This window comes from Microtus pennsylvanicus, chromosome 20 (genome assembly GCF_037038515.1).
Source record: "Microtus pennsylvanicus isolate mMicPen1 chromosome 20, mMicPen1.hap1, whole genome shotgun sequence".
NCBI classification, from domain to species: domain Eukaryota; kingdom Metazoa; phylum Chordata; class Mammalia; order Rodentia; family Cricetidae; genus Microtus; species Microtus pennsylvanicus.
Genome location: NC_134598.1, coordinates 26,241,893 through 26,263,763, shown reverse-complemented (window position 1 = coordinate 26,263,763; position 21,871 = coordinate 26,241,893). Strand labels below are relative to the sequence as shown.

At 42.8% G+C, this 21,871-nt stretch overlaps 1 protein-coding gene and 1 long non-coding RNA gene across 2 annotated transcripts in view; one reads left to right on the top strand and one right to left on the bottom strand.

Moving 5' to 3' along the window:
* Positions 1-1,819: 1,819 nt before the first annotated feature.
* LOC142839043 (uncharacterized) lies at positions 1,820-13,242 on the bottom strand. The gene is made up of 3 exons (XR_012908666.1): positions 12,853-13,242; positions 8,549-8,639; positions 1,820-5,530 (listed from the first exon to the last, which is right to left on the bottom strand). It is a non-coding gene; the product is annotated as an uncharacterized LOC142839043 (long non-coding RNA).
* A 90-nt stretch (positions 13,243-13,332) lies between these two features.
* Positions 13,333-21,871, top strand: part of LOC142838750 (uncharacterized) — a 51,263-nt gene continuing 42,724 nt past the window's right edge. Inside the window, exons 1-3 of the mRNA XM_075954355.1 lie at positions 13,333-13,475; positions 13,611-13,810; positions 13,850-14,448. Coding sequence (XP_075810470.1) covers positions 13,333-13,475; positions 13,611-13,810; positions 13,850-14,448 — 942 coding nt within the window. The remainder of the gene's footprint in view (positions 13,476-13,610; positions 13,811-13,849; positions 14,449-21,871) is intronic.

Genomic DNA, 21,871 nt, shown 5'->3' with positions numbered 1-21,871 from the left:
GGTGGTCCAGCCTTGCTGGGCACAGGCTTTGGGAGTTGATAGTCTCACCCCACTTCCTGTTCACGCTCTCTGCTTCATGTTTACAGTTAAGACATGCTCTCCCTAAATCCTGCTCCTCCCACCGTATCTCCCCATCATGATGGACTCTCAGCCCACTGGAGTCCTAAGCCAAAACAAACTCTTTCTACCATAACCTGCTTTTGGTCTTGGTGTTTTAACATAGCAACAAAAAAGTCGCCAATACAAATGGTTTTTTTCTTTATTTTTCAGGAGAGACTATATTCTCTCTTATTCAATAACGACTAAGAGACATCTTGCTAATTTTTTGCTCATGCCTATGTAGGTACATAGCTGACCTTAACAAGAATTGTAATGATCTTCTAAAATAGAAAGGAATTTCTTATCTGATCAAAAAATAATCTGAGCTAGAAGATTAACTAATATGTCATACAAATAGAACCTAATCTCAATGACTTAACTATTTCAAATTCCTTAAACTTCCAAAATCTCCCTTACAATGATGAACATGGTTTATAAAGTTTAAAAACTTCCTTTGAAGCTGTATAAATTCTTACATTTCATTCATTTTCCATTAATTATATCACTTTTATAGATACTAGGCACAGTGGTTCTCAACATGGGTCATGACCCTCTTGGCAAAATATTTACATTACAATTCATAACAGTAACAAAATTATGAAGTAGCAATAAAAATAATTTTATAGTTGGAGACGACTACAACTATAATAATATAATATAATGAAGAACTGTATAAAGTGTTGCACTATTAGGAAGGTTGAAAACCACTGGTCTAGTGAGTTTTAAGACTTACTCTAAAATATGGCAGATTATGTAGGACAGTAGTTAAAGACCTAGTCATTGGTCAGGTGCATTAGCTTGAACCTTTAATGCCATCATTCAGAAAGCAGAGGCAGGAGGATCTCTGTGAGTTCAAGTCAATCTTGGTCTACAAAGCAAGTTCCGGGACAGCCAGGGATACACAGAGAAACCCTGTCTCAAACAACAACAACAAAGACCTGGACATTGAATACCTGCTATGAAAACTACACTGTATAACTTCATTCTCAAAAGAACCCTAGAAAGTTGTGGTTTTACATAAAGGAAGACCAGAGATGATATGGATCTGGTTGAATAAGATCGTGTGTTAGTAAATTTTAGAACTGGCGTTCGAATCCAGGTTGCCTAGTACCTAACCTTAGGCTCTTTCTACATGCCATCTTGAATCTTCCTTCAAGTCAAGTTTAATATTTCAGTTCACTGAAATTGCCCTAAGCAGAAGTTTATACAGGATACATTACTCTGTCATACAAGCCATATATTTCTTCGAAATTCTCTTTCTTATGATTTTGTCAATTACCATTGCTTCTAGGAGTGTGCAGTGATTTAAGTCCAGACTCCATACCCTATAGCATATTAACTACTCTGCACTAATTATAACAGCTTCCCAGTCTGGTTAGGCAGAAGGTAACTATAGAAATCTTTCTCTTGACGGGCTATGGTGGTACATGCCTTTAATCACAGCACTTGGGAGGCCTAGGCAGGCTGATCTCTGTGAACTGGAGGCCAGCCTGGTCTCCAGAGCTAGTTCCACAACAGCTATAGTTGTTACACAGAACAAAAAGAAAAAAAGAAAGAAGGAAAAAAGGAAGGAAGGGAAGGAAAGAAGAAATCTTTCTCTCACATGTCATATATCTATATTATTTGAACTAGCAAAAGATATAAATATATGCAGGTAACTATCTACATCTATTTTTTGAGGCAGGTCCTGAGCTCACTGTATAGCCAAGGATGGTCCCGAACTTTTGATTCTCCTCTCTCCATTTCCCGTGTGTTGGGATTATAGGCATGTGGCATCATAACTGGCTTTTTGGATGTTATATTATTAAAAATTTAATGTTAAATGTCTAATTTGGAAAATATTAAGAAAAAAGTTATATATATATTACATATATGTTATATAAAAATCTAATGCTAAATGTCTAATTTGGAATACTAATAAAATACTAATAAAAATTATATATGCACTGAATATACATACATATGTATGTACATATATGTTTTATATTGCTGTGATGAAATGCTATGACCAAAAGAAAGTTGGGGAGGAAAAGGTTTATTTGGCTTACACTTCCACATTACAATCCATCATCGAAGGAAGTCAGGATAGGAACTGCAGGAATCTGGAGGCAAGAGCCAATGCAGAAGCCGTGGAAGAGCTTACTGCTTACTGGCTTGCCCCTCATAGTTTACTTAGCCTGCTTTCTTCTAGAGCCCAGGACTACCATCCCAGAAATGGCACCACCCACAATAGGCTGAACCTCTTCCATCAATCACTAATTAAGAAAATGCCTTAGAGCCCTGCCTACAGCCCCTTCTTAAGGAGGCATTTTCTTCATTGAGGTTCCCTCCTCCCAGATGACTTTAGCTTGTGTCAAGTTGACATAAAACTATTCAGTACAACTGACCCCCATCAACTTGACACCGAGCGCATCATCACCATTAAGCCACAGTCTCTTCTTTCTCATTCATTCCCAAGAGTCTACATTAAATATATAAATAACTTTTAAAGTCTCACAGTCTTTACAAATTCAAACACACTAAAAGTTCAGTCTCTTTAAAATAGCCAATCTTTTTTTAAATCCAAACTCTTTTAAAATTCAAAGTCTCTAAACTGTGGGGTCCTATAAAATCAAAAAATACATGAAATACTTTACTTCAAGAGGGAAGAACCAGGGCAGAGTCACGATCAAAGTAAAACAAAACCAAACTCCAAAAGTGTAAATAACTCAATGTCTAACACCTGGAATTTACTCACCATCTCCTGGGTTCCTTCAAGAGGCTTGGCTCGCTTCTTCAGCTCAAGCCTCTGCAGTGCACACAGTCTGTCTTCTAGGCCCTGGCTGGCTCCGCTCTACCACTGCTACTGTTCTTGGTGGTCATCCTATGGAACTAGCATGTCCTACATGCTCGGGACCTCTGCTGAAACTGGGCCACACTTTCACCACTAGCCTCTCATGGGTTCTTTTCATGGTGCCAAGCCTCAATTTCTCTATGATCCCTTCAATCCTATGCCTTCAATGGCCACTGAGGCTGCATCTTCAACAATGGTCCTCTCTTGGCCCCTCACAGTGCCAAGCCTGAGCTGTTCTCCATGACCTTCAAAACCAGTACCACCTGAGTCACTCTTACACTACCAAGTTCAGCTGCCAGCTTGAAGTATAATCTTGGCTGTCTGCGGAACACAGTTCCTACATGCTCTCGGGAATCACTTCCCAGAAGATTTCACCTCAACGACACTGGTCTCTTTTTAATCAATATTAATTTCTCAGCTCTAGCCAACCAGCTTCGAGTACCTCAGCAAAGCAAAGATTTCACGTTAGTAGTTGTAGTATCTTGTAGCTCACAGCTGATTGATTCTTCAGCCCCAACTAAGCAGAGCCACAGAATATTAATTCAAAGTAACAAATGACTCTGATAGAGTCTTTAAACTTCCCTCTGAATCTTCAGAAGCCAGGCCTCCATCTTCTGTATTGCCCTCAACACTCCCATCTTCTAAGCTTCTACAAAACAGCCCACTAAGTTCTCAACATTCAATGAATTTTCTAACCCATTCTTACATAATTCTCCCCCAAACAACATAGTCAGGTCTGTCACAGCAATACCCCAGTGACCACTTCAAAAGTGAATCTGCAGTGTCAGGCATGAATTCCCTTATGCAAAGAGAGTGTCAAATCCAAGCAGAGAGTGGCTGGTTACCCCCAAAGCAGCCATACCAGTGAGTTCCTTTTCTCTGGTAGGTTGTTATAGTTCATAGGGCTCACACTGGGTAATATAGGGGTCATCTTTTCTCCTCTAGCAGTTTGCTAAGCACCATGTAGCACTACGGAAACCAACCAACAAGAAGGAAACTGGTAGTCCACTTCCAGCTTGGTTTCACTGTATTTTGCAACAAAGTCATACAGTCTTATCAATTATTTCTGATGGAAAACTAAGCAGGGTTGCAAGAGTTTGTACTGTTTCTAACTAGCAACTCAAAAGGAGCTCTCTAAAACTTGGCACTTGGATTTCTGCATAATGACCCATGGCTTTTAGGAGTAAAAACACACTGCGATTAACAGCAGCAAAGCATAAAAAAGCGTCTAGAATTTGGAACTGGGAAAGCTAAAAATGTACAAAAGAGTCCAGAATCTTGGCAGGCCAGTAGTCAGCCATTCGAGCACCTTCCAGAGACAGGTATAATTCAAGTTTCCAATGGGCCATAGAGATCACAGGCTGAGCGGCAAGCACACAGGATATGAGCAGAAACACATGTGAGAATGAAATCTCTGCATCAGAAACTGCATAGCAAGAAGATGGGAAGGACACAGCTGCTGGAGTTCAAGGCACACAGCGCAAACCCGGAGGACTTCAGATCCCAAAGGGAAAAAACAAACATAAGTCCAGCAGTCCTCAAATGGTCTAGAACCCACCAAGTCACAATAGTCAGGGCTGAAGAGGTGGGAAGCAATGGGTGTGTGAGATGCTGTACCCAGCGGTCTCACCATTACTGAAAGGAAGATTTCTAAAGAACTCAGCATTTCTGGGTCTCCCAAGGAGACAGGAACACACATCTGACTGGACCCTGCTGCTGCCGGGTTTTCACGGTGATAAGTGTTCAGGATTTTATCCACACAGTTTTAACGGAGGTGGTGTTTTCTTGTGTGACTCCTTGTCAGTCCAGCTTTCTGTGTGTGCTGATGAAGCTACCCAAGCTGTTCTCATGAACCTGATTTGCAGTTGGTAGATCTCATCCAGTCTACTCCTGTATTCTTATTCTAAACGCATGTGCCACAAGCGCAACTGAAAGAACAATTTCAACAGTTTAGCCATAGGCCGAGGGAGCTTCCCCTGCCTGTTCATTAACATCTGAGAGTGAGTCTTTTACCTTCCGTGTGTTTTCAGCAAGGAAACTGTAAGATCATTGGAACCAAAGGTTTTTCTCTGCCCATCACTATCCGGTGTACTGGAGAAGAGCTTGTTCAATCTTTCTACATCCATTCTCTTTCTCTTTCATTTCTCTGCCAGCGCTGGGGACAAGAGCAGATGAAGGGGAAGCACCAAGTCTCTTTTCTTGGCTAGGCTCCGTTTGTCATCCTCTCTGGCTGGCTGTGGATGCCTTCAGAGTGGCAGACATCCAAGCACTCATAAAGGTGTGTGTGGGAGTTTTGGGGAGGGCATGGGCAGACTGTTGTTTCTTATCGTGAGTGATAAGCTTCCTACCAACCCCTTGTTCCTCCAGGCCCAGCTCCTTGCAATCTTCTGATAAGGACACTCTAAGTTGTCCAGCAGAGAAACTGGCATCTCTGCCGAGCCACATCACGGGCTTTTCGTCAACTCTCTAGTTACGTCTCTCTCACGCTGGCATCCTTCTCCGCTTCTCGTTATTCCTGACGTGTTGACTATGCAGAAGCCTCCAGTGTTTGAGTACGAGTGGTTCTCTCAGGAGAGCAGCAGCATTACAGCCTTTTACCTAAATATGGAAATTTAGGAGAGTTATTTCCTCAAGGACTCTGAAGGAAACATCCTTTATCTTTCCACCCGTGTTGTTGTTAAAACAAAGTTAGCCATCAGGTAATTGTTTTGGTTTTTCTTTCCATCTGTAGTTGCTGCTATGAGGTCCCTCTCTCTTTTGTGTCATGTGGTTTCTTAGTGCTATGTGTAAGGTGGTTTTCCTTAATGTGTTACACCACTGGTGCTTTTTTTTTTTTTAACAATTCTGCCTCCCTGATGCTTTTACCTGGCATAAGTGAATTGGGAGGAACTAGTACCAGCACTCTATTATAAGACACAGGGATACAGGATTCTAACTTTACATGGCATTGTAGCCCATGGAGAATCCTACCATAACATCATAGACTCAATATTTTGTAAACAACTTGTGCTTATTTATGTAGCTCTGGAGGCTAGGGGGTCCAAAATTAAGGTAGAAGGGGCTTAGCATCCGGTGAGGCCCAGTTTCATAAACTAGCTGATAAACAGTATCTTCTGTTTCCCGAGATGGTAGGGAACAGAGTAAAACTTGGGGTCTATTTTATGAGCAAAATAGTTCTACTAATGAAGGTTCTTAAGGATTCTCACTACTTGATCAGTTTAGAGGACTAGAATTTCGGCATGGATTTTATGGGGGCACTGCATGCAGACAGACCACTTGCACCCACCTTGCTGCTTCAGTCAGACCCTGGCAGAAATTATCAGTACAATTCTGGGATTGTATCTGGAGCATCTCCAGGTTAAATAATTCCCTGAACTAACTGCTCCTTATGGTTGCCTCTTCCTCTACCACTGAGTTCTCCCATTTCCAGACTTACAAATTCCTTGTGTCTTTACAGTTTCCTATCAGTATTGTTTCCTGCACTCTCAGTACCATTTATATGCACCGCCCACAATCATTTTTGAGGAGCAGAGTTACATAACGCAGCAGATCTGAGGAGGCTTCATATGTGAACTTGAAAAACTTCTTACCAAAAATGAATCTACATTATCTACTGAGCTGAGTTCCTGAACATTTATATGTTGGAATTCTAATGCTCAATGGGCTTGTACGAAGAAGAAAGAGGCCTTTAGACAAGGAATTAAAGCGAAGTGAGATTGTAATGGTGGGTGCTTAACCCGAGAGGAACAGTGTACTCACAAGGGGGAGAGAGATTCTCTTCACACTCACTTTTACCAATGAAAGCCCCGTGATGAAAAGGCATGGAGGTACACTTGCTTCTTGCTTTTCTTAAATTATCCCAACTACCTTTTGCCACTGGGCTTTAATCTTTTTCTATTTCAGTATATCTTTTTTTTTCCTTCTTACTCCATGACTGGCTGAGTGGCTGGCCCCTGATGTCCTCCTCCTCTCAGATTGCCCGTTCTATTCATTCTACCTGCCAGCTCCCCCCCCCCCCCACCGCATCCTTTCTCCTGCCTTATTATTGGCCATTCATCTCTTTATGAGGACCCTCGGGTATTTCACACAGGCACAGTAACACAGCTTCAGAGTTAAACAAATGCAGAGTAAACAAAAGTCACACACCTGAAAGTAATATTCCTTAGCATCTATCCATTCTTGCTAGGAAGACCCTTGACTCTACATGGTGAAGCCAAATAGGTTTAAAAAAAAAAAAAGCCCAATTCTGAGTTCTGACAAAATGTTATGCAAATTCATGTTGCTGTAAAACTATTCTAAACTTACCTAGCCCTGGAAAATATACCGTTTACTTATTCTCTAACCATATTTTCATTCTTTCAGTTACTCCATCTCAGTCTTTAGTTTTACTTCCTCCAGGCTGAGGGCCTTAACAGCAAGATCGGTATTTGTTTGCCTGCATCATCTTCCCTCTGTACATCCCTTTTTAATTCTTCCTTCTTGTTCTCTATTTCCTAGAATCCACATTCCTCTACCCCACTTACATCCCCACATTTATCAACATTCTTCTCAGGTCCCCTGTTCCACGGACACCGAGACACACGGATCAACTAAGCAGCTTTCGGTGCCTTGTTTTTGGTGGCTGGCTGATTCCTTTCTTGCTATCATTTCTATGTGGAAGAAGAAAAGCTGACCCTCAAGGTTCCCATGCAGGCTAAGAATAAAATCAGGTTATGTTCGTAAACTTCGACTTCATCATCAGAGAAATGGTACTTCATTTCTTTGTTCATTCATTTGAGCTCAATGAACTGACATTTACTTGGTGCCAAATTCTCCTAGGCCTGCCATGGAGTAAGTGCTTAATAAAAGTTCCTTTATGCAAGTGACTAGACGAACTATTATCACCCTGATACTAATGTCTCCTAAATAGAATCTTTCTCGTGTTCCTACCTCAGTGACCTCAGAGGACATTTGTCAGGCTCAATAAATACTTACTAAATAAAACAGCAGTACCCCTGACATCAAGGAGCTGAAGTCACAAAAATACGCATACTATCAAAATAGAAAAATGCTGAAGAGTAAGAGTCTATTTTATTCACCCTACCTATTCCTCATAAAAAGAATAATTGAAAAAAAAAGCACAGAGGGACTGGAAATACCTCACTGAATACAGTGCTTAGCATGCAAACATAAGAATCTGAGTCCATCCCCAGCTCCAAAACACACACATGCACACACACACGCACACGCACACACACACACACACACACACGATAAAATAATGTAATGGCAGAGGAAGAAAAGAACATTCCACACAAGAACCAGCTAAACGGACTGTCTACTTTAGAGACTCATTCAGAAGTTATGGCCCACAAATCTGCATTGCTTACCAAGGTAATTCTTCACTGTGGTTCTTGAAAGAAGATGTTCCAACAAAGCAAAACAAGAACAACAAAATCTAAAAAAAAAACTACATGGAAAATATGCTAACAGACAAAAACAACTAGAATTTGATATCAACATGGGAAAAACCCTGCTGGTTGTTCTAGTGACAATTTCTAAAACAGTAGGACAGAAAGCTGTGAACGTGCATCCTGGATGGCCATTCTCAGTAGCTGACTCCACACCACCACCTACCTGTTCTGAGCTTACGAAGCGGGACTGTCATCTGTTGTGGCGGGGATAGTCAATGCTTCCGAAGGTACACATGCTGAATGAAGGCTTGGTCCTAAAACAGAGTTTAAGGATGCCTGAATTATGAGTTCTCTAGAATCACCAGTGAATGAATTCATCAATGAATCTGTAGTTGACTGGATTATAGGGCCTCCCTGGAGTAGGTCACTGGGTGAGCAGCATATCCCTGAAGGCTATCTTGGTTCCTGGCCTTCCTCCCTACTCTCCCTTCCCTTCCTTCCACTCTACTCTACTTCTGTCCCAGCCACCAAGAAGCAAGCAGCTTGGCTCCAGCAAAGACTTCCGAGTAGGATGCTTGGTGTCAAGGCAGCTTATAACAATGGTTCCCAGCCTATGGGTCATGACCCCATTGGGGTTGCATATCATATATCCTATGTATCCGACATTTACATTATGACTTATAACAGTAGCAACGTTACAATTGTGAAGTAGCCACGAAATAATTTTATGTTGGGGGGGGGGTCACCCTAACACAAGGAACTGTATTCAAGAGTCACAGCATCAGGATAGTTGAGATCCACTAATAAAGCAAGGGAGACGATTGACTATGGGCCGAAAACACTGGGTAAAAAAGCTTTTCCTATGTGTTCTCTCCTTAGTATTTTCTATAGCAATGTAAGTTAACATAGCCTGTATTTATAAAAGCCGCTATTGGTCCACTTTTTGGTTAAATGTAGCCAAAGGCATGTCTCATGATTTAAGGGCCTTTTTTTCCTTTCTGGAGAAGGCTTAGACCGTATCAGTGAAATGAAGCATGAAGCAGTGATGCAGTTAAATGTGCTATGATTTAAAGAGGATCACAAATAGAGTCTTTTTCACAAGCAAGTCATTCTGTTCTATGGTTATAATCTATCTGACTAAACAAATTAAATGTGCATTTTCGTAATACATTTACCTTGTAATAAGAAAAAAGGAGTATTTCTGAGCAATGACCCTTATTGAGCATATATTATATACTGGATACTCTATTTTGGATGAATACAGTGGTACACAATGGCTCAACGGTTAAAAGCACTGCCTGCTCTTCCAAAGGTCCAGAGTTCAATTCTCAGCAACCACATGGTGGCTCACAACCACCTGTAATGAGATCTGGTGCCCTCTAGAGGAAGAAACCCAGTCAGTTGTCCTCATCAACTTAGACCATGAAACCCAATATGGACAAGTTCAACAGAACCGCCATCTATGGGCTGCCCATGCATGCTTCAGCATTGCCAGGGGAAAAACAAACAAGCAAAAACAAATGAAACAAAAAAAAGAAATAAACAGTGGTACACACCTGAGATTGAGAAGGCAGAAGGAAGAAAAGCAGAAATTCAAAGCAAGTCTGGGCTACCTATAAGTTCCAGGCCAGCCTGGGTTAAAGAATGAGAACCCGTCTTAAAGGAAGGAATGAAAGAAGGAAGGGAGGGAGGGGGGAGAAAGGAAAGAAGGAAAAAAGGACAAACAAAACCAGAGAAAAGAAGCAAAAACTGGGCTGAAACTTTATGTAGGTATTTCACCCAAACTTTATAACAGCATTGTGATCTATCACAATTCAGCGTTAGTAATAGGAAAGCAATGAATTCTAATTAAGGGGGAGGCTCTCAAAGACCATCAGGATATGCTTGAAGAACGAAGGGCAAGGAAAGCGGTTTTGGTAAACTTGTTCCTTCCCAGGTACCGTCCCTAGCATTTTTACCATGCATATTATTTTCTATTAAATTATGGGTGTCTCCTATGGTATAAGACAGATTTAAGTCTTCCATGAGAAACCTTCCTCAGCATTTAGGTATGACCTCTCTATTTGCTGGAATGTGTATTTGGGGGTCACCACCATATGCCTAAATTATACAATATTTGGAGTGGGACAAACACCTTACTCCCAAAAGGTACAAAGTATGTAGGCACTAAATAAGTCCCAGCAAATGTCTTCGAACTGTTTTGCATTTTTTAATATATAAAAATGTTCTATGCTGTGACTTGAGAATTCTTATTTTAGGCTTACTTGTAATTGTACTCCATTTAACTCAGCAAAATACAATTAATTTGTTACTAATAAATAAGTTTCATGTGGGTTTTCAGCTAAAGACTGTCTCTATCTCCAAATTAATGGAAATTTGATAACATACATAATTATATTTTATGAAGTGTTTGATATCCCCCCACCCTACTCCCTCTCTCCACCTGCCAGTTCTGTTATGATCAGGACTGGCATATTCACATATAAAAGTCCATTTAAGGAATGTATCTTGTTTTAAAAACATACTACTGTTGGTGTCTTAACTTTGTTCTATCACTTAACACATACGATGCCTTTTATTTAAGGACAGGGTCTTGTTATGTATTACAATACTGGCCTAGACCTTACAATGTTGGACAGGCTGGCCTGAAATTCTCCATCCTCCTGAGTGTTAGGCTGGAATTCCTTAAGAGAATAAAGAGCCTAATGTTTCTCTTCACATTTGGTTACATCGAGGAGCTTTCGCATGTGTTATAAAGACTGAAACAATCAATTTACTAGTAAAGATGTTAATGTAATAAGACCATTAAAGGAATGAAAGGAATGCACCTATTAAAACTGCCTAGTTTTCAATATGGCGTCCAAAACAGTAACTTTTCTGGAGCTTATATATTTGCTAGTAAAAAAGCATATTTGGAAAACTGTAATGTTATTAAGTAGAGAATTGTGTTGCATTGTTCCTATTATATACTAATACACCTCCAGTTCAATTAAATTCACAAAATAAATTAGTTCTAAGATGAAGATGAAATGCTCATATAATACATAAGAGCATTGCTGATTTCAGGTGGCCCAATGCCTTCTAAGAAATAATTCTGAAGGGCCAAAGTACTTGCTTGTCCATGAGGTCTTGATTCTAGCTCTTTAACCAGAAGAAGAAAAAAAAAACCCTAATTAAGCAATTCAGCATTTTTTTACATCAAAAAGTATGTCATCTGGGAGATTTCAGGATGAAGCTCCGTAGGAGGAAAAAAAATTGGATTTCTTAATGTGCAGTTGCTTCCATATTGCTTTTAGCTTTAATTTTTTTATCTGAGGGAATGAAACATATAAATCAAATATACACTACAATTACACTGACTGTATGAGAGTCAATTTATCATGTATGCAATTCATGTTTACTGAAGTATGTACAACTATGTTCTGGGACATATATGTTTTCACTTGTGGGCACATCTGTACACCCAAATAAAAATTTCATTGCAATAATGTTCAATAATAAGGATGCTCAGTGATTTGTCATGAGCATATACTTTAAAAACATGCGTTTTATGATTTAGGACTTCAACAAATCCATACTGAACAGATTCTAGTTTAACCTATTATCAGTTTTGCTAGTGTAGCATACAATGATTCATTTATTACTTAAATGTCAAGTTCTTGATTAAAGTAGAATGCCTAATTTAATTTTCTGTGGGGACTTCCTTGGAGGAAAGTTGGGAAACAGCCAAGGGCTCATAAATGTGTCTGAGCTTTTCTGAAAGATATTTCGGGGCGAGAGACTACTGGAAATTACCTAAGTGAAATTTAATTAATTTGCTTTTCTATTTGTAGATTTGAAATAGTATCAGGAAGGGCTATTTATTGTACCACACCAACCAATTTTCTGTGATGAAACAGAGAGGAAAAAAATGCCCAGTGCCAGTTTTACATGTCGAGGGCACACTGGTAATGTCTAGCCTGGTGAAAGATATACATGGAAAAATGCATTTTTTTCAACAGTTTTAGCGTGGAAATTCTTTTAAACTCAAGCATTTTGTTTTCACGTCTTTACATATTTTGAAACAAGGCTATCAGAAAATGAACATCCATAATGCAGTATTTGTCTTTACCCCGTGCTTTTGAGAAGACTGCAGCCATTAACTCTTCCATTTCAGGGGTTGAACAAAAAACACTACAGAACTTTTTCCCCCCTGGCTAAGTGATACTGAAAATAACACTGAAAAGGTCTGAACGATGGGGCAGAATAGACACCTTTAAATATGTGGATACAGTCAAGAAAACCCTTTTCTAAAAGTAGATGCACTAACCAGAGGTTTTCTTTTTCACTGCAACATGTTGGAAAGGTTGGGCCAGAGTTGACTACCTTTTACCTTCGCAATACTGAACATGACTCGGTCTGAGTTTTTTTTTTTTTTCTCTTTCCGTTTCTTTCTTTTCAGGGAAGAAGAGGGAAGGGTTGAAATCCTAGGAACTAAAGACCCACGAGCTTGCCACAGGTAGAACAAGATTTTTTAAAAAAGCAAACCTAAGAGCGAAACGAGAGGACTCGAAGCGCGGACGGTGCGAGGCCTGTTTGCACCGGCCCGCGGACAGCGTTTGAGCGCTGTAGCGGGTATCCCCGGTGTCCGCCGGCCAGCCGGGCCAGCGCGCCCGCGGGGACAGTGGGCTCCGGTCCCTAAGGGTGAGGCACTCGGGGCTGTCGCGCGAGTGCGTCACTGTCCGGGACGGGAGACAGGTCCGCTAAGGGAGTGGGCGCCGAGCCGCGCGGGGCCGCTCTTCTGTCCGCTGACCAGGCTTCGCCTCCCACCTCGGTGTGTGTGGGGGGGTGCGGGCGGCTCGAGCGGGGAAGGTCGTCCCGCTGCAGCGACAGTCATCACTCTCCGGTCTCCACACGTTGCGGGTGCCGCCCGGCCGCGCGCCTAGGAAGCGCCGGTGACTGACGGAGGGACCGCCCCCTCCTCCCCCGCCGCCCCCTCCCGGCGCCCCTCCCCCGGGCCGACACGTCATGGAAACACAGACGTCAGAGGCCGCCGGCCAATCAGAGGCCGCCGCAGGAGGGAAGGGGAGCGCAGGAGGGGGCGGGGACAGCCGCCAGCCCCGGCCCGCACAGGGAAAAGGAAGAGGGAGCGAGGGAGGGGCGCCGCGGAGGCGCGAGTCGCCCGCCCAGCACTCCGGCCACCCTTTCGGCCCCGCGCGCTGCCAAGTTCTGGTCTCCGGGCGCGCGCTCCGCCAGCCCGGGGACGCGCTCGCCGGATCCTCCCCTTAAACGCCCTCACGGTGAAGCGCCCAGTCCCGGGCGGCCCGAGCCGCGCTAACCTCTGCTCGTGCGCGCGCGCCCGTCCGCCCGCCCTCAGGCTCCCCGCGGGCCGCGTCACGTGACCGCGCCCAGCCAAGGCGGCAGCGGCGGCCGCGCGAGCATCGGCGGCGGTGGCAGAGGCAGCGGGAGGCAGCTGCGCCGCCTGCGTGGAGCGGGAGGCGTGGAGGTGTGGAGAAGAAGGGAGCGTCGGACCGGAACGGGTGAGCGCCCTCCACCCCCTCTGCCTACTCGGACGGGTCCCCCGCGGGTCCTCGCCGGTGCACACGGGCCCCTCGCCCCGGAGCTGATTGCAGCCCCTCGTGCTCGGCGGTCCGCTTCCCGGTGTGTTCCCCCCGCAACCCCGGACCCCGCCCCGGGCTGCACCCCGCCCGCTGCTGCAGCGGACGACGGCGCGGGGCCGGCAGAGGTGCCTTGCCGAGCGCGGCGCGCCCTGAGCGCGGCTTTGCGGAGCCGAGGAGGCGGGTCCTGCGGGGACGCGAGCGGCCACTCGGCGACCGCCGGGCTCTGGGCGGGGGCCGGCCGGGCGCCGCCTCCTCCTCCTCCTCCGCCACCGCCGCCGCCTCCTCGCGGTGCAGCGTGAGTAGGGAGCCCCGGCTGGTGGACGCCGCCGAGGCTCTGGGCTCCGCGGCGGCCGCCTTGTCCCCCGAGGTGCAGCCGCACCTCCGCGTGGCGCCCCGCGCCCAGCGAGCCGGCTTGCGGGCACGTCCCGAGACCCCCACGCCGCCATCCCCGGTTCCCCCTAACCCCTCCCGCCTAGCCTTCCTTGATTCTTCCCTCGGAAAAATGGTTCCCGCTGCGGGCGAGGTGAGTGGCGGCCGGTGGCCGCCCGCGGCGGGGGCGGCCACCTGCGGGGGAGGCCGGGCGGAGCGCGCAGGGCGCGGCGGGGGTCCTGACAGCTGGGCTCGGGGTGGAGTGCGACGGGTCCCCGCGAAGTTGGCGGAGCCGCCGGGGTTCGCTCTCTTGCTAGGGGGACCGTAAAGGTGAGAAGGCTTCCTCCCCGCGCGCCCCAGCACTGGCTCCAGCTCGGAGTCGCCGTCCCGGTCGGTGGCTCCTCGGCTACACCCGCGCCTCTCCTACTTGGCGGGGCTGCCTCTGCTGCCGCCACAGCCCATCCGAACACCGGTCGCCCCCACCCCGGCGTGTGGGTGGTGACCTTGAGGGCAGCCTAGCTCGGCACTCCCTCTCCCCGCGCCCCGGGAGGGTCACCCATTTAATCCCTGCCTTGGGCCCCCGAGAGGTGCTGCCAGCTCAAGGTGAGGGTTCGTGCGTCGGCCTCCCGGAGGGGGTACTGTGATAGATGCGTGTCAGACAGGACGGTGACTCCCGGGGAGTTGGAGAGCCGCCCCAACTCTCTGTTCAGGTCTTGGGTCTGGCCCCCCCAGGATGTTCAAGCTTGCTTCCGATTCATGTTTATGTACTTAGTTAAAAAAAAAAAATATCTGCGCTGTCCTCGGGTCCCCGGAAAGGGTCAGTAAGAAGGAGGGTGGCATTCCAATTGCCGTGGGAGGGGGGAGCGGAGAGGGCGGGGGGGTTCCTTTCTGTTCCATCTTGCAAGAGAATTTAGTGGCTTAGCTAGTTAGCGACCCCTGGGTCTGCGCTTCGGTCTTTGCCTGGGTTGGTCTCTGTGCGCATTTCGTTCACCAGTTTACTGCGGGACTCTAGCATTGGGAGGGAGTGCTTTTGCTGTTGAGGTGAGAGGACCCCCGAAGGAGAACCCAAAGGAGAACTGGGACTGCCCTGCGTGGGTAGAGGGGTCTGCAGGACCGCCAAGGACGCGATCCTCCTCGGTGGGCTGATTTTTTTTTTCTCTCCCTTCCTGTGGGCTGGAGCGCTGCAGACAGCCACCTTTGGCGGCTATGCATGCTACTTTTCTGGGTTTATTAATAATCTAATGGCTCCTGTTGGTATCGATTGCTGTTCCTGATAAATTAGTTATATGGATTTTTTTCATACGTGTGTAGGTATATGCACGTCCTGGACTGTCTGCCTTTCAACATGGAAGGCTTTGTTGTGTTTCACCTCCCCCACCTGAGGACAGTCTTTACTTTAAAATAAGGTTCTTGCTCAGCGTAGGTGTATTTTATAATAATAAGTACTTGTAAGGGCCTGGTTTGTGTAAAGCGCTCTTAGGGCATCCCTTTGGATGGTGGCCCATGAGAGTGAATGGAGAGCCTTGACTTGCTCTGCCACCAACCTTCCCTAGGGAGACTCCCTGTCCTTGTGTGTGGCAGGGATGGATTGGGGGAATTAAAGGATTGGAGGAGGAGAATCTGCCTTTTGTACTTGGGTGCTTCATTTGGCACCACCATCCCAACCCCTCTTTTTTCCCTTCCTGGTGAGTTCAAAATTTGAAGTAAATAGAAATTTTTTTTTTCTTATTGGGAGGTTTTTTTAGTGTATGAAAAGGGCCTTTTAAGCCATGTTTTCAGGGAGCTGTTTTAGTTTTTACCTTGCTTTGGATAAGACAGTTAAATTGCTGTCATTAAGGGTGGATCTCTGCCCTGATTTTGGCTTGGGTGTAACTGCAAAGATCTTTGAAAAGTAACTGTTATTTTCTAGCATATAGTCTGCAAAAGTGAGTCACATTCGGGTGAGATGAGGACAGAGCGCCACCTTTGATTTAAAATTTTGTCGTCCCCCCCACTCCCATCAAATGGTGAAAATGAAGAGTATGCCTGCTTACTGCAGTTGTCTTTGCTGCACCCATTCAGAGGGAAGGGGGACTTGTCTTCATTTCTCTGTATCCTCTAGTTTCTACATCTTGAGAGGCGTTTCAGCAACTGTGTGGGAAACTACGGTGTTTTGTTTTTAGATGAAGCTTGAGACCTTACGTAGCCTTCTAAGATGAGGTGAGGAACTGGTTTTGACTCATGTCGATAATAGAATAAGAGGATATTGATGATCTGGACCGACTGAGGGAAGGAGGTAATGCAGCAGTGTTTTCCACTGTGTTTGGACATTCCAGCAAATTCCAGTACCTACCAGCATGGTAGTGCTTTTACTACTTTTTTTTTTAAACTGCTGAGCTATAAACAGGTTCTAAAATAAAGACCAAAAATGTGGTAAAATTATTTTTCTGGCCTGAATATGATATATTAATTCTTTTTCCTTCGTTATCTTGTTTTACCTGCCTTTCATGGTTTTACTGGGTGCTTATAATTACTTGCTGTAAGTACTTACATTCAAAGTTTAATCAAGACCATGTTGGAAAAAGTGGATTCTGTGTACAGCTCCTCTCAGATGCATCTCATATGAAAATAAATGGACTTTTTCAGGCTTAGGGGAAAGAGATGCTGTAGCGACAGCTGAGCTGATGAGATTTCCCTTTTCGCTCTGCTCGGCTCTCTCCCTTCTCAGATCCAAAGTTCAAGGTACACTATCTCTTTAGACAGACGATAATTTTTTATTGTATACCGTAGAACACAAGAGAAAAGGATGTAGCCTTTAAATAATGGGTAAATTAACATGGATATTACCTAATACGGATTTTAATTACAGACCACAAGCTGTTATTACTGTTTTATCTGCCTTTAAATTTTAATTCAATGTTTGTGAGTTCTTCTGACTGCTGTCAAACGTTAGATGTTGAGCTGTAGATAAGTATGAAGCTATAATTAAACAAAAAATCCGTTTGAGATGATAGATTACTTATGCCTTCACTGCTCCAAGGCCTCCTTAAAGCCATAGAATATGGCCCTAGTAACCTAGGATATTTAAAACGATTAAGGTGATGCATGCAGAATAATTAATACATTGTTAAATGTATTTTGATTAAATTTTTTATTTGGGCATTCAGTTGACTAATTTCCATGGACAAACATGTTAACTTCATTTTGAATGAAACAATCTCTTATGTGAAGAGATTTACGAAGACTTGTCACTCAGTAAAACTATAAATACTAATAAAAATAGTAAAACTATTGTAATATTGGACATCAAAAACATTTGACAAGTTGTCCTATGTTTTATACATATAAGGTTTAAACTAGCATTTCATGTCTTATGGAATTTGTAATTAATATGAAAACACAGGAGGAGTAAGGAGCAGGAAGCAGAGACTAAAGTTCCTGCATCTCGTGTGAAAGTGTTTACTTGATTAGTTGAAGGGAAAATGATTTTCTGGTAAATGTCTTATAAAAAGGTGCTATTAATAGCTTATTTGGGGATTTACAGACTCTGAGGCAACATTACAAGGGAAATGATATATACAAGAAACATTTTTTAAAAGAAGTGACAGTTTCTTAACTTTTAGAAATGGTGCTTAAAAACACACACCAAATATACTGCTTTATTAAATTTTTTGTTACAGAAAACAATAACAAAGTTAAATCACCATTTTGACAACCCATAGCCAATCCACTGTCAATATCACCATACTAGAAATAAGTCTGTTATGAATGGGCACATTAGGTAAATAGATGGAATTTTTTTAAATATCAGATTCTTGTTATGTAGCCCTGGCTGTACTGGAACTCACTATATAGACCAGGCTAGCCCTGAACTCACAGAGTGCCACCTGCTTCCAACTCTTGAATGTTAAATTGAATTCTTACGTTTAATATTTATAGCATTGGAGATCCTCAGTACTACTCAATATTCAACAGTATCTGAAAAGTTGACTCTGTAGCCTTCTTTGTATGTGTGGCCTGGACTTTTTATTTTTCTGCTGATACTCTGTTGTGTAGCAGGTACCTAATAGTAGCTTTTCGGGGTTCACGCTTGTTGGTGCTCTATAACAGTGACTAAGGAACGCTCATAGCAATTTAATGTGGTTTTTTTTTATCATACTGTGCTACATGATTCTCATGACGAGTAATTTTTCCAAATGAGTTACGTAGAGAGTTGTACCTTTCCCCCTCTGGTAGTCAAGGTGATTTATCTAGGTTCAGTGTCACATAGCTGACAGATAAATCAGCCAGACCTGGACTTGAGATTCTCTGAGGCTCTCTCTTCTAGCTCTGCTCACTGCTCTACTCACTCACTGTGTGTGTGTGTGTGTGCATGTGCGTGTACGAGCGTATGGATATTCATATTCATGATCTATGAAAGGGCAGCTTCTGATCTGCATAAATTTAATAATATAATAAAAATAAATTTGCTTAGGTTTAGCTTTTTAGTTTAATTATTGCTTATGCTTAGAGTAATATAAACAATCCGTACATACCATGATTTGCTTAACACTGAGTTAATGAATATGAACATCTGTAAAATATTAAATTTATATATTATTTTTAAAAAACCTTGTTTTCAGTAACCTTGTTTTGTTTCTCAATAATTTAGCTAAAAATAGAAACGTTCCTTCTTTCAAATCCTGTAATGTTTTATGTGCTTGTTTTTCAGCCACAGGTATGTTACCTAATTTTTTTTTAGAATATTAATTTGTTGAGCAGTGGAATTTAAAAGTTTAAATAGGTCCCTAGTGAGGAGATTTTAGTTCATGAAATCCAAAACCTGGTTACAATTCTCTCTCACACAAGAAAAGGTAATGGGTCTCAACAGTTAGTGTGCTTCCCTGGGGCAGTCACTCAAAGTGCGGTCCCTTGGCATCACCCCTGCAGTTCTGATTCAGCAGATTTGGGAGGGGGCTATCAGTGTGAATTCTGAAAAAGAATAAAGCTGAATTTATGTTATGTGAAATTGTAACATTATTAAAAATCCTTTATGATACAGGAGAAAACCATTGATCTATTTGGACATAGTCGAATTTATGTTTGGAAATAGTTTTGACTGTTGTAGAAGAGTGTGATTTGTTGGCTTGGGTAGTTTCTGTGACAATTGAAAAAAAAACATAGATGGAAAATCCTCTCTTATCTGTGTGCGCAGTCATCTTTGAGAAGAGCTGTCTGTGGCTACTTACTAAGCACTGTAAACTCTCAGTGTTCTTCCTTATATTCATGTCTAAACGTCTACTGTCTTCAAAGGATTTGAACACAGGTTCTTTAAAAGTGATTCATGTTGTGTCTTCATTTTGCATCTCTAGGCATCAGTCTACGTCTTGTTTTATTTTACAGGGAACGTCCTTCTAACAACTGGGCATAAACGAGCAGGTTTAGCATTTAGCAAACAGGTATCTCATAGCATGTTGGTGCTGATAATCTTTCAAGAATATTAATTATACTGGATTGATAGCTTACCAACTGTACATCAGGACAAAAGTTAGTATTTTGTTTCACTTACATGCTAGTTTGTGTAGCTAGGTTAGGTCCATTTCATCTGAGTGTTAAGGCTGCTTTAATTACTGCATACTGTTACATACTATATATGGAGTAACTGCCTTGAATAAGTTTCCTGTTTAAAATCAGTCTTAAAATGTGGTTATTGTTTTGCTTTATGCATATCCACGTAATAAATAGTAGGTGCATTAAAATGAAAGTAGTTTCAAAACCCATCTCAAGAATACTTAACTTGTCTTTAGTTCTAAAACTTAGCTTATTGGTTGAGCCTTAGGGAACGGTTAGAAATCATGGGGTCTAGTTCACTAATGATTATGGAAATCTAAATTAGTATTTTTGGCAGAGTGGGAAGACTTCTCCCTATAGTCCCTTAAAGCTGTTGTCTATTGAATTTTTCCATAAACAATGTTAACTAAAAATATATGATGTTTTGAATTATTTCTTTGGTAAGAAAATTATTTGGTACTTGTAAGAATAGCCACTTCTAATACTGTGGTTTCTAACCTTCTGGGATTCGGGTTTTGTATTGTTACTGTCACCCGGGCCTCTAGAGACAAGGAGCGTAATTTTGAATGGACCACTGCTTGCTTACACTGTGAAATCTGAGATTATACTCTTCACTGAAAACTGGTGTGACTACTAGAGAGACCTGATGAATTTAAGAAGAAAATGTATGTTTTCTGAAAAGTAAACCTAAGAAAGGATTTGACTATTTAACTTAAAAGGAGTTCTTACAATAATTGTATTGTTAGCAGTGCAGATCTGTTCAGTTTATTGACCGAGAACATTCTCCTGCCACAAGGACTGATAATCTTGTTCGCAGAGTTTCTCAGTTCTCTTGCTTTACTCTACCTTTCGTATTTGTGCTGAAATTTGTTGTCGGCTTTCTTAGAAAATACCTCATCTGACATCATTTCTTCACTAAAACATTTAGTAGCTCCGTTTAAGTCATATAAACTTATTTTGGAGGTCTTGGATCCTAAAGTGTGTTTAATCTGGTTCTTAGGAATATTAAGGGCTTGAGGAAGGAGTAGAGCTGAATTCTAGGATGTACTGTTTATGCAGTTTTTCCATTTGGGATTTCTTTCCTTTTTAAACGTGAGATTTCATTGTTTGCTTCTATTTCATAGATCCCCTTAGTGGAGCACCTGTCTCATGTGTCAGCCTTAATATGCTTCTAGCCTGGGTCGCTACTTCGTACACTTGCAGTAGGAGCGATTCATAAATGTGACATCAAATGAATTCTGTGTTCTGGAGTCGAGAGTCATGCCGTACACACAGCACTGTTGACTGTCCGTTGGAGACAGCTGGATAGTCTGGCTGCTTCCCTGTTCCCTTTGCAGTGACTTCATACATGTCTTTCTTTTCTTCTGACCTGAGACAGCTCTGGGTCTTCTAGGCTAAGTGTGCCTAGTATTCAAAGCTCAGCACCTGTCCGCTCTTCCTAGTCATTCTTCATTAATCTGCCCGTCTGAATTCCTCTAAGTTTTAATTTTGGCTATACACTTAGTGGTTTTGTTTTAAAGATTTATTTCTCTTTTTACTAATATGTATTTGTGTGTGCCTGTGTAGGTTTATGTGCCCCATGTGTGTGCAGGTGCCCATGACGGCCAGGGAGCAGTTGGATCCCATTGACCTGTTGTGAACCATCTGGTGTGGGTGCTGGGAACAGAGCCTAGGTACTCCTAACTACTGAGCCATCTCTCCAGCGAAAGTTAGACACTTCTTATGTTATAGATCCCCTTTCTGTAAGAGTTTTCATTTGGAGATAATATGAAAAAGTTGAGAAATATGTTCATGAAGATGTATAGACTTGAAGACAACAGATGTTTGTTTAATCAATGTTTTCTGCATATTGAGTGTGTATCTTTTGCTAAGATATAGATAACAGAGAAGCTTGCAGGAAATTGAGAATTTCTAAAGCCTATTTTATCTTTGACTTTTTAACCCTGCTTTTGCTTAAAAGGACGGTCTGTTTTACTACTGGTAGAGTGACTCTTTTTCATTGATAATTACCAGGACAGTAGAATTTAGCTTCTATAAGGAACTAATTT